This window comes from Benincasa hispida, unplaced genomic scaffold (assembly GCF_027475165.1).
Source record: "Benincasa hispida cultivar pf3 unplaced genomic scaffold, pf3_genome.v1.1 HicScf1289, whole genome shotgun sequence".
Classification (NCBI taxonomy): Eukaryota; Viridiplantae; Streptophyta; class Magnoliopsida; order Cucurbitales; family Cucurbitaceae; genus Benincasa; species Benincasa hispida.
The window spans coordinates 3,464-18,912 of record NW_028325619.1 but is presented as its reverse complement, the minus strand read 5'-3'; the positions used below and the strand labels follow the sequence as shown (position 1 = coordinate 18,912).

The 15,449-nt window shown below is 30.7% G+C and overlaps 1 protein-coding gene across 2 annotated transcripts; it reads left to right on the top strand.

The window, feature by feature from the left end:
• Positions 1 to 711: 711 nt before the first annotated feature.
• On the top strand, positions 712 to 3,511 carry LOC150031335 (serine/threonine-protein phosphatase PP1 isozyme 3-like). Of its 2 annotated transcripts, none has more exons than XM_090309082.1 (5): positions 712 to 1,330; positions 1,434 to 1,618; positions 2,297 to 2,856; positions 2,938 to 3,147; positions 3,242 to 3,511. In XM_090309082.1, the coding sequence occupies exons 2-5, from the start codon at positions 1,444 to 1,446 to the stop codon at positions 3,260 to 3,262; spliced, it is 966 nt and encodes a 321-aa protein (XP_090165208.1). In that variant the 5' UTR covers positions 712 to 1,330; positions 1,434 to 1,443; the 3' UTR covers positions 3,263 to 3,511. The 2 variants fall into 2 exon arrangements, with proteins under 2 accessions (XP_090165208.1, XP_090165209.1); XM_090309083.1 differs by having other exon boundaries at positions 1,198 to 1,330; positions 1,431 to 1,618.
• Positions 3,512 to 15,449: the final 11,938 nt, after the last annotated feature.

Here is a 15,449-nt window from a genome sequence, read left to right as displayed (position 1 = left end):
AGATACAGATAGAGATGTTCAACAAATTTTGATTCTCATCGACCCAACTTAACCTGCGCAGTTTAAGTTGGCTTGAGTTCAAATACATTAAAATTTTATAGATTTAATTGATTCTCGAGTTTAGTTAGAATAACTTAAATTTTATGGTAGTGGATTTAGTCATGCCCCTATAACTAACTCCATTGAACTTATAAATTTGTTCTTAAAAATACTCAAGTTTATCGTGGCATGTATTTTAATATTTACATTTATATAGAAGATCGTTATTTGTTAACATCTATTTCGTTTAAAAAATTATGTTATACTTATTTACATAACAAAGTTTTCCACAATCATTGGTTGGCCTAAGTATGAAAGGATCATGAGTTCAATTCAATAAAAAGCTAAAGAGATATTTGAGGCGTTGAGTTGGGTATATAGTTATTAATCATTATAGTTCGTAGGTTATAATAGTCTATGTCATTGTAACAAAGAAATATTTAAAATAATAATATTATTGTAATTAATTATAGGTTATAACAGTTAGAAACGCCAACTATTATAATAGATCACTCTATTCTCTTGAAGTTGGGGTCCTAACACTCCTTTCAAAAGAACAAGTTCAATAAATAGTGACCACTTACCTATGATTTCAATATTTGATACTAGCTTGAACACTCACAAATATAAAATAATATATATATATATATTCATGAATTTACGAAACACAATATTAGAGATTTCGAATTTGTTTAGATATAAAATTTGATATATCAATTAATTTTAATAAAGACCTCAAAATCGATCGACTAAGGTTGTAAGTGAAAAAAAAGTGTTTTCTTCAAAACATAGAAACAAAACTGTTTCGTAGTTTTTGGTTGTGCAATATTTGCGCAGATATTCCCGGCGGCCGTAAGCGGCGGTGCATGGTGAAAAGTGAAACGCGCCACGGTGGTGATCATGGAGGGTTGAAGAGTGTATACGAAGTTTGTATGGGTCCGGGAGGGCCAACTCACATCCCCACTTTAGAAATCTTCTTCCTTACCTTTCGTTCTTTAATTCCCTTCCCCTTTTTCCCTTTCTGCATCACATTTTTCTTTTAGGGTTTTCTCCGAATTCCACTCAATCTTCTTCCAATCGAATATATTCTTCTTTTCCTCAATCATCTGCCACCATTCTTTTCCAATTCATCAAGTGACAAAACACAAAATGAAATATAAATCAACAGTTGACGTTCCATTTCGCTTCGTTTTCAAACTCTCTTTCTCTCCCATTCCCAATTCTTCTTCTCCGCTTTTTCTTTCTGCAAGTCATGCTAGTTTTTCAAATCAACAGGGCGCTGAAGATCGGAGTACGTTGCCGCCTTTATTCTGCCTTTTCTTTTACTTTACTACTGCTATTTTGTTCGATCTGAATGATTGTTTGTTTCTTTTTGTTCATTTGGATTGAAGCAGGAACTCTAAGATGGAATCTGCTACCCTTAATAGAATAATTAAGAGGTTGCTTGAAATCGGGAGCAGATCGGGGAAGCAGGTGCTGCTTTCTGAGGCTGAAATTACCCAGCTATGCATGGCTTCCAGAGAAATTTTCTTAAGCCAACCAAATCTTTTGGAAATTGATGCACCAATCTATATATGCGGTTTCTCCTTCCCCCTTTCTCCTTTGATATGCTGTGGTTTCTTGTTTGGATTATATTGTAGTAGTTATTGTATTTTTGGTTGCTTTGTTTGAAAAGTGTGTTTTGGCATACTAAACACGAGAAGAACTAATCAAATATGCTAATTACTTACTAACCAAATTCCTAATGGCCAACAAAGTTTCAAGAGTTGAACTAAGTTTATTAGAAGATGGGATGACCTTATTGGTTCAGTTAGAACCCAAACAACTCATATTGAAATATAGTAGAAAGTAAAACTACAAGTATTCGATATATTTTTGGAATCTTCCCTTCCTTGAGTGTACACATTCAAGCATAAACCATCTAAACCATTCTCTCTCCCATCTCTTCTGACTCTCTCTCCTTGTCTAATTGCTAATACACCCTCAATACTTCAATAATCTCCCTAACTATTCCCAAATCCCGTCTCCCATGTCCTTGTTGAGCAGCACCAAGAAAAAATTTAACCCCACTGGTTTTAGGCGTAGTTTGCACTTTGAAAGAGATGATAATCATTGAAGCATACCGGTTATTAATTGTCTCGACTAAAATCATAATCTTCCATTCATTCTAATGCGATTGGGGTAACATGGGATACGTGATGATCGATGGGATAAATTTTATCTAAATGACCGAAATTTAGTTTTCAATGCCATGCAGGGGATATCCATGGTCAGTATTCTGATCTTCTTAGGCTTCTCGATTTTGGCGGATTTCCTCCTCATTCGAACTACTTGTTCTTGGGGGACTACGTAGATCGAGGAAAGCAGAGCGTAGAAACAATCTGCCTTCTCCTTGCATATAAAATAAAATATCCTGAAAACTTCTTCCTTTTGAGGGGCAACCATGAATGTGCGTCTGTAAACCGTATCTATGGTTTTTATGACGAATGTAAACGTAGGTTCAACGTCAAACTGTGGAAAATATTCACGGACTGTTTCAACTGCTTACCTGTGGCTGCTCTAATTGATGAAAAGATACTGTGTATGCATGGTGGGCTATCTCCTCACCTTGACAGGTTAGATCAGATTAGGAATTTAAAGCGCCCTGCTGATGTTCCAGAGTCCGGTTTACTCTGTGATCTTCTTTGGTCCGATCCAAGTGTAAATACACGCGGCTGGGGACCAAACGAACGGGGGGTTTCATACACTTTTGGTGCGGATCGAGTAATGGAATTTCTTCGAAAACATGACCTTGATTTGATTTGTAGAGCTCACCAGGTGTGAACATGTCTCTTATTTATAGCTTTATAGCCTGCACAATGCAAACACTTACACTGAGCCTACTGTTTCAATACACAGGTCGTGGAGGACGGGTACGAGTTTTTCGCAAATAGACAGCTTGTAACTTTATTTTCTGCTCCAAACTACTGTGGAGAGTTTGACAATGCTGCTGCAATGATGCATGTGGATTCAAATTTAATGTGCTCTTTCCAAATACTAAAACCACCTGAAAAAAAGTCAAAATTTGGGTTTGGCAGCGGACGATATGGCGGTCCGAAAAAAGTAAAGGTAAATTCATTCTCAAATGGGAACTGATTAACACGAAGATCACGTGTCAAAAAGCTTAAAAAAGCTCTAATCTTTTGCCGTTTTCTCTTTGCAGTCGTTTCTCGGTGCAATCTGATGAAACTTTTTGGCATGTTCAAGTTTGTTTGGTTGGTTCAGAGGCTACCTCGGATGAGTTTTGATCTCCCGTGGCTTCTTAATGAAATGTGACATCTGATACAGGCTTTCTCCTTAGTGTAACAGTCGCTATGTGGTTAGGAGTTTGAAATGATCTCATGCTTTTTGCCATTTTCTTGCTTATGGGTTCACTTAAGCATCTGTGGAGAACAAAATAATTGGAAAAAGACATGATATTGTTGTCTTTTCATGTTTATGATTTTTGAAGGCAAGTATTGGAAGTGGGCATTAATGGGTCTAATTGCCGATCTTACGACAGTTCTTGGGTCGGCTTGGCCCAACATGTTTAGCCCGATGATATAAAACATGACGGGAATTGTGAAGCTTTGATAAAAATGGTCTACTAGAGATGTTCACATGGGCGGAGTCGACTATATCATTTCCTTAACTTAAATTGGGTAAATTTTAATTAAATAATTAACTCTATCATTAAATTATTTAGTATAGCAGTTTTATAGACAATTTGAATTTAAATATAAATTAATCAAATTTTGATTTAAAAAAACTAATCTAACTTTTTAGTATAAAGAAATAGATATAAACTAAATCATTCAAATATATAATCTGGATTTAAATATTTAATTTAAACATATTAATTATTTTAACTAGTAAACAATCAAACTTGAAATTTAAATCTAATATTTATATAATAGTAATAATAATATAATTGTTTGCACGAGATTTCAAGAAAAATTTATTTTGTGGAATTTGAATTTTATATTTATATTAGTTTTGTGGAAAATGAGACAATCTCTAATACATAATATTTTGTTGATCTTCCTTTGGGCTTGGTGATCGGGATCTTCATCTACCTTTGGGCTTGATATCTCTTTCTCTCTAGGCCCTCTCTGGAACCTAGAATTATAGAGTTTACATGTGGGCCTGGGCCTGGGCCTTGTAGGTTGTAAAGATACAGTTTGTTGAAATCTTCTAATATTCAAAGTCATATAGAGTTCACATGTGGGCTTGGGTCTTGTAGGTTGTGAAGATACAGTGTCTTCTAGTCTTCAGAGCTTTAGTGTCTTCTAATCTTTAAAGCTTTGGAAGAGTTATGTTCTTCAGATCCTTGGAGCTTCAGACTTTAGATCTTTAGAGAACTTTTGTCTTCAATTTCTCCAACCTCCCCCCAAATGAAGAGGTCTTATAGAAGTTTCTCATGAGCTTTACATGGGTTTGGGTCCAATTGTTTTATTGGGTACAAATTGGGCTTGGGCTTAATCTGGCCTAAAATTTCACTATGGGTTTGAATTGGGTTGGGTCCAAGGGACTTTAATTACTCGGTCCGATCCAACTTATAATTTTTCCAATAGGCTCGGGCTTTTGTTGATGATGTGGACAACTTGTGATTCGCCAAAATTTCTCATTCAACAATAACATTAAATAATTATACTAAATAAATAAATAAATAGAGGCTAATCGGGATGGGGATGGGAAACGCCTTTCTCGTCTTCGTTTAGCAAACGGTCTTTGTTTAGTTGCCGAATGATAAGTGGTATTGTACCACTATTCTGCCCATGGTAACTAACGCATACCCTAGCAGGAAAGGAGAATCGAATTAGTGCGCTACCTTCCCCCTAAGGCCTCATTTTTTCCCTACTCCCTCTCCATTCCCCCCCCCCCCCCCCCCCCCCCATTTGCATGGGAAATTAGACATCTTTATGATCTACAAATGTCTACTATTTGAAAGCTTAACCATTAGGAAAATTTTCTTCCTAATCAATTTGGATTCACTAGAGAAAAATATGTTTTTTTTTTTTAAAAGTCATTTTTATTTAATTTTTTAAAAATAAAAATGGTTTAAAGTAAAAGTGTTTCAAAATTATTTTGAGTGATTGTCTAATACTTAAATTCATTGACTTATTTTCGAAATTAAATACTTGAAAACTTTAAACAAACACACACAAAGTTAAAATATGCATTTAGCCATTTCTCAAAAAATAATAATAATAATAAAAATAATAATAAATAAAAAATTGGGTTAGCTATTTTTTAAGTTGTCCTATTTAGATGTAGCTATTCTTCTTTATGTTCTAAATATAATGTGTTAGGAACATATCTTTTCTTTTTGTTGCCGGAGGAAGAGAAGATGGGAAAGATGGGCGATGGCTTTTTTTTTGTTTTTTTAGATGAAAGTACAACCGAAGACGTCGCTTACTTCATATAATATCCAATAAAAAACATAGAAATAAATTATTATGTTTTGCTAAGTCACCATGACTCATAATATTATTTCTTTCGATGGTTAACCAACGATCAATGAATCATTCAAACCATTTTCTCGGGGGGAAACAAAGGAATCATTTAAACCATTTACGAACTTTGTAACCTAAAATATTAATTTGAATGGAAAAAACTTAAGCACTCATCAACAACCAACACCACTGATATTATGTCAAGTGGTTCAATTTTTTAAAATAATTTTTATTTTTTTCAATATAAATAAAACAAATGGAGAGTATCTATAGATGCAACAAAAAAATGCTACTTCAAATATGTACGTAGAGGGTTCTTTTTTTAAAAAAAAATTATTATTTTCGATATAAACAAAGACTATGGCAAAGATTCAAGCATCTTTGAATTTTTTTAATTATTTAAAATACAATAAAATACAATATAACAAACCAATTAAAAATTATGATTTTTGTTTTATGCACAATTGAATTTTTTTCAATGAAGTTTATGGTTAAAATCTAAATTTAATTTTGGAACTTTCAAAAGTGTCTAAATAGGCCTCTAAATGTTCAATTTGTGTCAAGATCTTGAAATTTAAAAAAGTGTCTAATAGACTCTTGAACATCCATTTTTATGTCATGTCTAATAGAACTTTAAAGTTTCAATTTTGTATCTAATGGAACCCTAAAGTGTCTAATAGACCTATAAAGTGTTTATATACATTAAGCATATTACACTAATAGATATATCAATTCATATTTGTTTTTTTTTTTTAATTTAATATATCAGAGACTTTATTAAGCTTAAAATTGAAAGTTTAAATAATTAATAGACACAACGTTTAGTAACTTATTAGACATAAAATTTTAAGTTTATTGATCAATTAGACAATTTCAACATTTAGAGACAAACTTAAAAGTTTATGTCTAAACTTGTAAATTAAGCTAAATTTAAAACATAACTGATACAACTGAAATAGTAATTTTGTAAATCAAATGGTCAAATAGTTTGGTGTTGACAAATTGGCATAAAAAGAGAAGAGTCAAATCTTATTTTTTTCCGTAGTTAAAAAAAAAAAAATTATTGTTTGCCTAATTAAATTTTACTTTAAAAACAATAAATTTGGCTAAAAATTGTCATTGAATGAGATAACAATGACTTAAAGAAATGAAAACTACTATTGAAAAATTGAAATAGTGTGTACAAATATTGAAATTAAAACTCAATTATTTAAGTTAGATTATGTTTTAGGCGTAAAAATTTGACTTCGCTTTTAGCATATATTGAGTTGAAAATTTTAAATATGAAAGGTTTTTTTTTTTTTTAATTGTATGCACAAAGAACTCGCTTTCTACGTGATGAGTAAAATAAAAATATTTGTTTTGCACAATAAAATAAAAAGAAATTGTATATATCTGTCTTATCCTAATTTTATTATTGATAAATCATAACCAAGCTCACAAATTATTTTAAAAACAATATGCTTATATAATAGTAATATGTTGTTATTTTATTCATGGAATAATAATAAAAGTCTTGTAGTAAAAATAAAGAAATAAATAAAAAATTATCGAGTACGATACGGATTGCAAGATAATGTCATGATCCGACGTCGCTCGATATAATCGCATGGTACGAACATATTAGCCGTCGATTGGTTGCTCGTGTGAGGTTTATTAGCCGTTGATTTGGAAAAGTTTGACATTCGTACGATGGCCCACTCAACTCTCCCCTATTCTCCAACAGTGATGTTAAAATTGTGAGCTCTCCGATTTCTAATATTCAAAATATTAGTATGGATGAAAATATCGATATCTTAATTTTATAAAATTATTAATGAAAATTTTAGGAAAAAAATTATGAAAATCGATAGAAATTATTATAATTATTAATGAACCTCAGATTATGGCTTGATTTTATTATAGTTGATCATTTTTAATCACAATTTCTATAAAGTAAGATAATATTTAAATGTTTATTGTAAATGTTTGTGTGATGCAAGAGCAGAAGTTTAAAAAAGAAAATGGAAAATAATTACGAAACTATATAAAGTTTATGAATATTTTGAGATGAAATGATGTGAAAATTGTGAAAGTTTTGGATTATTAAAAAAAAACTCACATCAATTCAATTTTAAGGTGAAATGACGTGACAAACTAATGGAAAAAGTTTGAATGAGGTTAAAAATAAAAATATATTATTTTTTTGTGGTTTTTTCAAATTGATTTTCTTTATAAAAGAAAGTTTTGGGTTGAAAATAAAGCTAAAAATTGAGAAAAGTTGGAAATTAGGAAAAAAGTAATGCATAAAAAAACACTTAATCCTTTGTCGAAAATGGCATTAGTGTGTGAAAATATAGAATTTTGTGTAATCAGAATCATAAAAATTGAAAAACTTGAACTAAGCCAACGTAGTAAATTTTAAAAAATTGAAATTTTCTCGAAATTTTGAATTTTTGTCGAAATGAGGAGAATCAAAATATTCTCAAAATTTTCTCGAAATTTCAAGAAATCTCAGATTTTCATCAAAACTTGACAGAAAATAAATTTTCTCCAATTAAAATTTTGAAGTCGATCGAAATCTTGAAATTTCAACTGAAAATTCGAGATTTTGATGAAAATTTTAAACTATGGTTTTGTGATTTTAATTATAATTTCTTTTTATGTAATGAAGTTAAATAAATTTAGATATTTTTGTTGGAAAAAATAAAATATTATTTTAGACACTTGTCTCCATCCAACTGGCGTCAAATAAATGTCACATCGTCCCTATTTTTCTCTTTCAAATTTATTGGAATTAAGAAAAATGGTCTTTTTCAAAGCTTAAATTAAAGGCTCTCATTTTCAGAAAAAATGGATTAGAACTACAATATATACTCTCTTGGATATTAGAATCTCCTAAATGCTCTAGAATTAAAGAAAAAAAAATGAGATTTTTTGGTTGAAAAGTTTTTTTTTAATATATAATTTTTTTTGAATATATTATAAAAAAAAAAAGAAAAAATTAGATTACTTTTTAGATTGAGTAATTATTCAAGCCAAATTTATCTTACAACATAGTAGACATCTAATACTCAATTCGTAGTTTAATTGTATTTGTTACTCTAAATCATGTTTTGAAATTAATAGTCCGAATTTGTAAATTTTTGTCGATTTAAACATAATTTAACTAATTTAAACATTTCTTTCACTACAAGAATTATGAACTTTAATGTCAGTTTAAAATCGACATTAAAGGGCTTTAATGTCGATTGACAACCGACATCAAAGATAGTGTTATAAAAGATCTTTAATGTTGGTTTTAAATCGATATTGTACACCTTCTTCAATGTCGGTTTAAAACCGACATTAAAAACATTTTGTAACACTATATTTAATGTCAGTTGTCAACCGACATTAAAGCCCTTTAGTGTCGGTTTTAAACCGACATTGAAGCCCAGAATCCATGTTCGTTTTTTTTTTCAATTATTATCTTTTTTTTTTTAAATTCCGTTATCGAATCCATTTTTAATATTGATCAAAAAGTTAAAAACGGCATTATGGTAATTTATCCACTAACAAGAATTATTTTTATATATTAAAATCTCAACAAACACAAAAATTTAAATCTAAGTCTTGCTCACAAAGTACGAATAATAGTTAGTTCCCAAAGAGAATAACAAAATTTATACTTACAAAACAGTAGTTGGCTGCTTACTTATCAAAAAATTCCTAAAATAAAATCTTAATTACTTTTGTATATATAACTTAACTTTCAACAAATACAAAAAAATAACTAAAGATTGAAAGAGCTGGTTGTCTACTTTGAAGTGTCATTACTATCCTAAAACATTTGCAAATAAGACATGCTTACTTAAGTATATAAAATGAAGAATAATTTAAAAATAAATGAATCATACTAAAAGAAATTACATGAAGTATGGAAACTATATTTATACAAACTTACCAAAAGGAATGAATGCAAAACTTACTATTTTTTTTCTCTATTCTATAGATGAATTTGTTATGCCCTCTATCTAGAATCTCCTTGTACTCGTGTGAGCGATGTCATATGAGAGTGTATAAACAAAAAAATATAAGTTGCATTAATATAAGCAATTTATAAATAACGAAAGAAATGAACTCAACCCATAAACAACTACCATAGCTGCACAATCGTCATTGTAATGATCCTAAATTTCAATGCTAAACTAAGGAACATTACTATATTTTAACCTACAACTAACTTTATACCTCTTATGTTTTAGAAAAATTTCGGCAACATAACAACATTACCACAACAATACAATTTTTTTTTTTTTTTTTAATTTAATACATGTTCAAAGAAATGCACTTCCAACAATATTCAAACAACAATCTTCTCTCAACAGAACTGTATTTACATAATGATTCAACTTATTTCTCTTTCTAGGAACTTAGACTGCCAAGTTAGAGGTAGAGGTTATCCTGGATTCCATAAGCTTAAGAGAAAGAAAAAGAAGAAGAAGCATTGCAACTAGGTAAGGCCACAAAATTCATGTATGAGAGATGAGAAGTAAAACTATAATATAGAGTTTAGTAAAAAAAAATAAAATTTTGTAAATGGATCAAAAATTCTTGATAGCCACCTAGTGATGAACATGAGTCATAGATAAAGTCAAATGTAGAAAAACTTTGGTGGTTGCTAATACCACAACACCATTAGCATGTTAAAGACGATCTTCAAGGAGATTCATGATGTCAAAAATCTCATTGCTATCTGATGGTACATATTCGGAAACCAATTCAAATATGAGACATTGTGCCCATTCATTAAATTCTTTGATCCTGCAAGCATATAATTTTGTTTCAACTAAGTATAATAGATATTCTATCGCTGAAATTCTCGGCACTTACATATTAAACAATGCATGTATAAGACCATTCAATGGTGAGATTAGCTTAGAGACTCTAAAACAACACAATTAATACAATCCTAAAGTTATTGTCCATTTCACGTACTACCAAACTTCTTCTGAACTATGACTTTCTGCAAAGACAAATTAACAGCTAGCCTTCATAAAGTGCAATAAGAAAATTTACAAGAACATCTCAAAAGTTTTGATTATCCACCACATCATTACCAAGATCCGAACTACGGAAACTATGGCCAACAAGATCAAGACTATATAGGAAAAGGTTAATGTTTTGAACACCCCTTAGAAAAAGAACATGGGCACAGAACAATCTTGTACTATAGATTGATACAGTTCTAGGTAAATGTATGTTATTTATAAAAGTAATTATGAATAAAGTTCAATGTTTTGGATGACAAGAGTTGTAACCCAATAGAGTAAATGGCAAGGCCTGCAATCCCGTGAGGAAAAGCCATAAAGAAAAGTTAAAAAGTAAACCTTTTCACCATCAATGACGTAGCAGAATCTTTGAAGTCATTTTAACCAAATATCACCTACTCTATAATAAAAAAAAAAATCATGAAAATGTTACACAAGGTTAAAATTTTACTTTCTATTCTCTCAATAGCCAAACAAGCTAAAAAACACGAAAACTGAAAAATAAAGCTATACACAAAAATAAACTTGTGAATTAACGTGTATATCATAAGATGTTATAAGGCACATTCAAGAATCTTAAGGGAGAAAAATAACAAACAATATGTAGAGAATTATATCCATTGACTCTTAAAATGATTGCACATAATAACAAATACAAAAGCACATGTAACTAAAAGGACATTAGGAATTAATGCCATCGGTTATACATGAAGCATATCTAGATACAAGTATTTATAAGATCATTTTTTTACCACTCAATCCTTACATGAACCCCTCCCAAAACCATAAAAGAATGTATACCTTTCCCCTCCAATAAGCAAACATACCAAGTAGCTTATCAATATTACACAATACAAATAATAATAAATCAACCACTATCAAAGCTAAAAACTAGCATTGACAGCATTAGAAACAAGTGATGTGTGCCCTAAATATTTTAACACCCCAATCTTAGCACTTTTGAATTGATTCAATGGCGTAGGGGTTGTGATTGTGAATCAGATTCTATGGATGAATTTGTTATTCCCTCTATCCAAACCTCCCTATACTCGTGCGAGCGATGTCATATGAGAGTGTATAAACAAACAAATATAAGTTGCGTTAATATAAGCAATTTATAAATAACGAAAAAAATGAACTCAACCCATAAACAACTACCATAGCTGCAAAATCGTCATTGTAATGATCCCAAATTTCAATGCTAAATTAAGGAACATTATCATATATTAACCTACAACTAACTTTATAACTCTTATGTTTTCGAAAAATTTCGGCAACATGACAGCATTACCACAACAATACAAAAAAAATTTACTTTAATATCTGTTCAAAGAAATGCACTTCCAACAATATTCAAACAACAATCTTCTCTCAACAGAACAAACAATATAAACAACAATGATTTACAAAAACTCAGATCTGATTACTCACTTGACTTCAAATCTCAAAAGTTGTCACATGAGCATTCGATCTTATACCTTTAGATTAATGTACTCAGTTCCTATCAATGAAAAGAAAACCAAAAAACAAAAATTCAGCAAAGTTCAAAATTCCATCAATCCAAACAAATATCACAATAAACCACAAAATCTATAGAAAGAAGTGATTTAAAAAACCAACAAACACAAGTAGTTAGCAAGAAAGGAGAACTCTTAACAACCATCTATCAAATAAGAAACGAGAACTCTAAAGATTAATTTTGAGATATATTTTGAGACTCAGGAGTTAGACTCTTTCTATAAATACTTCAAGAAAAGCTAACAATGAACAAAATACCTAACAGATGGAAACATATCATAAATCATCCACCATTTGAATTGGATAAAGATGATATGCAAAGATCATTTTTAAAAAATATTGAACAGATCTTAGACTAATGCTCAAAGTTACGACAACTCAAGAAATAATGCATAAATATAATCTACCAAAGGATACCTAAGAAGTTCCACTACCATAAGCCACTCAATGGAAGTCATAACAACTAAGCTTGAAGAGGACAAAAAGAGCTTGTAAGAGAATGGTTTTGTATTACTAAGAGCACAAATAAAGATGAGTGTAGAGTGCAAAATTTAAAACCACTAACTAAGAATTGCTAATCCAGACCAAACTTCCCAGGTTAAAACACATCATCATCATGTGATCTTAAGAAAATTAATAGTTACCTTCCCATTGTTCCTCCAAAACTTCTTCATGCTTGTAAACTGGTTGTGTTGTCCATGCAAAGTATCCACTGGCCCTGAGCATTTGGTTAACCTCAAGCAGCAAGATGCCATCTAAAATGACGAAGTTGAAGATTAAAAATCAACAGAACAGCCATACGATAAACCTAAAGTAAATATGCTTAAAAACAAAGCTTCACCAGACAAATACTTTAACTAAACAAAGTTTAGCACATAAAAAACATGAATTTCAAGAAACCTATGTACCACCTCCTGAAAACCTAAAATTTTCTTTGTTCTAGTAATCCAGTTATTCACATGGTGGGCACATGAGTAGGCCATTGGCGCGAGGTCTTCTTCAACCTCCAGCTGGTTACAACCCCTATTTCCTCCTCAATTTCTGATTGTTGTCTAACAATAATACTGGCTTTAATTTCTTCAAATTTTAGCAATTTCATTTCAGTTTTCAGTTTTCACATATATTACTTCAAATTAACCTCTAAACTAACTAACCTCAAGTTTTGAAACTTTAAAAAACCACTCAAGAGCTCCAAATCAGTTTTAGCAACTCAAGAATCTCTGTTTTTACAGAATTTCGAGCTGACTTATGGAATTGATCAAAATTTTTAACTTCCCGAGCTCCAATCGATTCAACAACCCTCTCTTCTAGCTTACTCGTTCTTCTATAGTTTTACGAAAAATCTCATGATCTACATGATTGAAATGAATACACCACCTCAACAAGAAAGACAATAAAAAAAAAAAACCTACCTTACGATGTTAGCAGTGCTGGAGGTGGACGGATTGAGTCTGATTGCATTAGATGTAGATATGAAGTTGAATGACAAAGGTGAAGAGGGGCATTAGGGCAAAGAAGATGAGGGAATGGATGAAAATGGAGGCGTCGCTAGTTTAGAAGTTGTCGAACTGGACAAATCGGTGGTAGTCGGGGAAGGAGTTGATGACGGAGATAGAGAGGATGTTCGTGGGTTTCGCGTGGGTTATGAGTGAGTGAAAGTGTGAGAATGAGAGGAAAAAGAAAATAGAGGGGGGAGAGTGAAGAGGGAAATGAAAAAAATGGTGGGAGGGTAGAAAGTGTGAGGAAAAATCAGGCGGATCTTTTATGTCGATTTAAAACCGACATTAAAGGTACACCTACAATGTCGGTTTAAAACCGACATTAAAAATCTACTTTTTTTTTAAAAAAAAAACAAAACCGACATTATACATCCAGTTTCAATTTTTCCAACTGACATTAAAGCTCAAAATTCTTATAGTATTTTTTTAATAAACAAAATCACATTTAAATTCTCCCGATTCATATAAATATAGCTTTCTATAAACTATGGAACTCCTTGGATTACTTTTTAAATCAGGGGGATCAAAAGTCCCTTTCATTATCTATGTGAGATTATCTATTTGGGTTACATCTAGCTATTTATAAATTTTAATAATCATGTTGCTTATATTTAGCTTTATGTTTTCTAACTTAAATATTGAAAATATATTTATTATAGAAAGTCAACCAGTATTATTTAATTTCGTTTAAAACAAGGACCATATTATGTTTTTTATCCCTATAATATTTCATTTTACAATTTTATCCAAAAGTGTTCTAAAACGTTTAAATTACATCTTCAAACTATTATCTATACTATAGAGTAAAATGGAGAGAATCTTTGACTATCTATTTTGCCCTTACTTCTTTTCAAAATTTTCTTTTTATCCTTTTATTCTTTTGCCCTTAATTTTCATTTTTTTCTCTTCACGTAATTTTTTTTTAAAGTTTCATTTTTTTCTTTTCAAATAAGTCTTTTCTTTTAAAACTTCACACCCTTTCATTATAAAGCCTTTCAACTTTTTTTTTTTTTTTTTTTAAAAACTTATCAAATATAACTCATTATTTATAACACGATGAAAATTTTTTATGAACAAGAACTTTCATAAAAGTAGTTTGTTGCACAGTGATCTCTTCGTTAAAAGTTGTCGGATCAAGAGCTATGTTCAAGATTGATGGGCATAGATGAATGGTCATTGTACCATTCATCCATTACCATCATTTATTCAATTTTTCTTACTCCATCAAACATTGCAAATTTCTAGGTCTTTAGAATATGTGTCGTGAACTTAGATTTTTTAGATTTTTTTTTTGGCAAAAGTAAACGATGAACAAATCATTTGAAATTTGTGATTATGTTATGAAGATTACGTTTGGGTTTGATTTAATTAGTTTTTATTTAAATCAGTGATATATTTATAAGTGGTTATGTTAGAGAATCTCTTGCTTTTTCTCTTTTATATTCGTCCTATGCATGTTACTCTTCATTGATATTTATTCATTTCCCGAAGTCCTTGCTATAATGTTTAAAAAGGTACAATTATTTTTCTTTTATTTATATACATAAAAGGTTATTATGATATTTTGATATACAATTTTGACTTTTTTTATTAGGTTGTGTGAGTTTTTGTGGCATATGTTAGAGAGTATAGAGCTCCATCTCAAAACCAATTGACAATGAGAGGAGTAACCCATCTATCCTATAAAGAGTGTGAGTCCCCTTAGTTTTTCCAATGTGGGATTCTCAACATGCCCCCTCAAGATGGTGCCTCTTTTGGGTTCACCAATCTTGATCGGATTACAATTTCTTCTTATTGGATCGACATCACTCGTTTGGGCTTTATGGGCTCTGATACCATGTTAGATAGTATGAGGTTCCATCTCAAAACTAATTGGCTTTGAGATGGAGCCCTATACTCTCAACTTG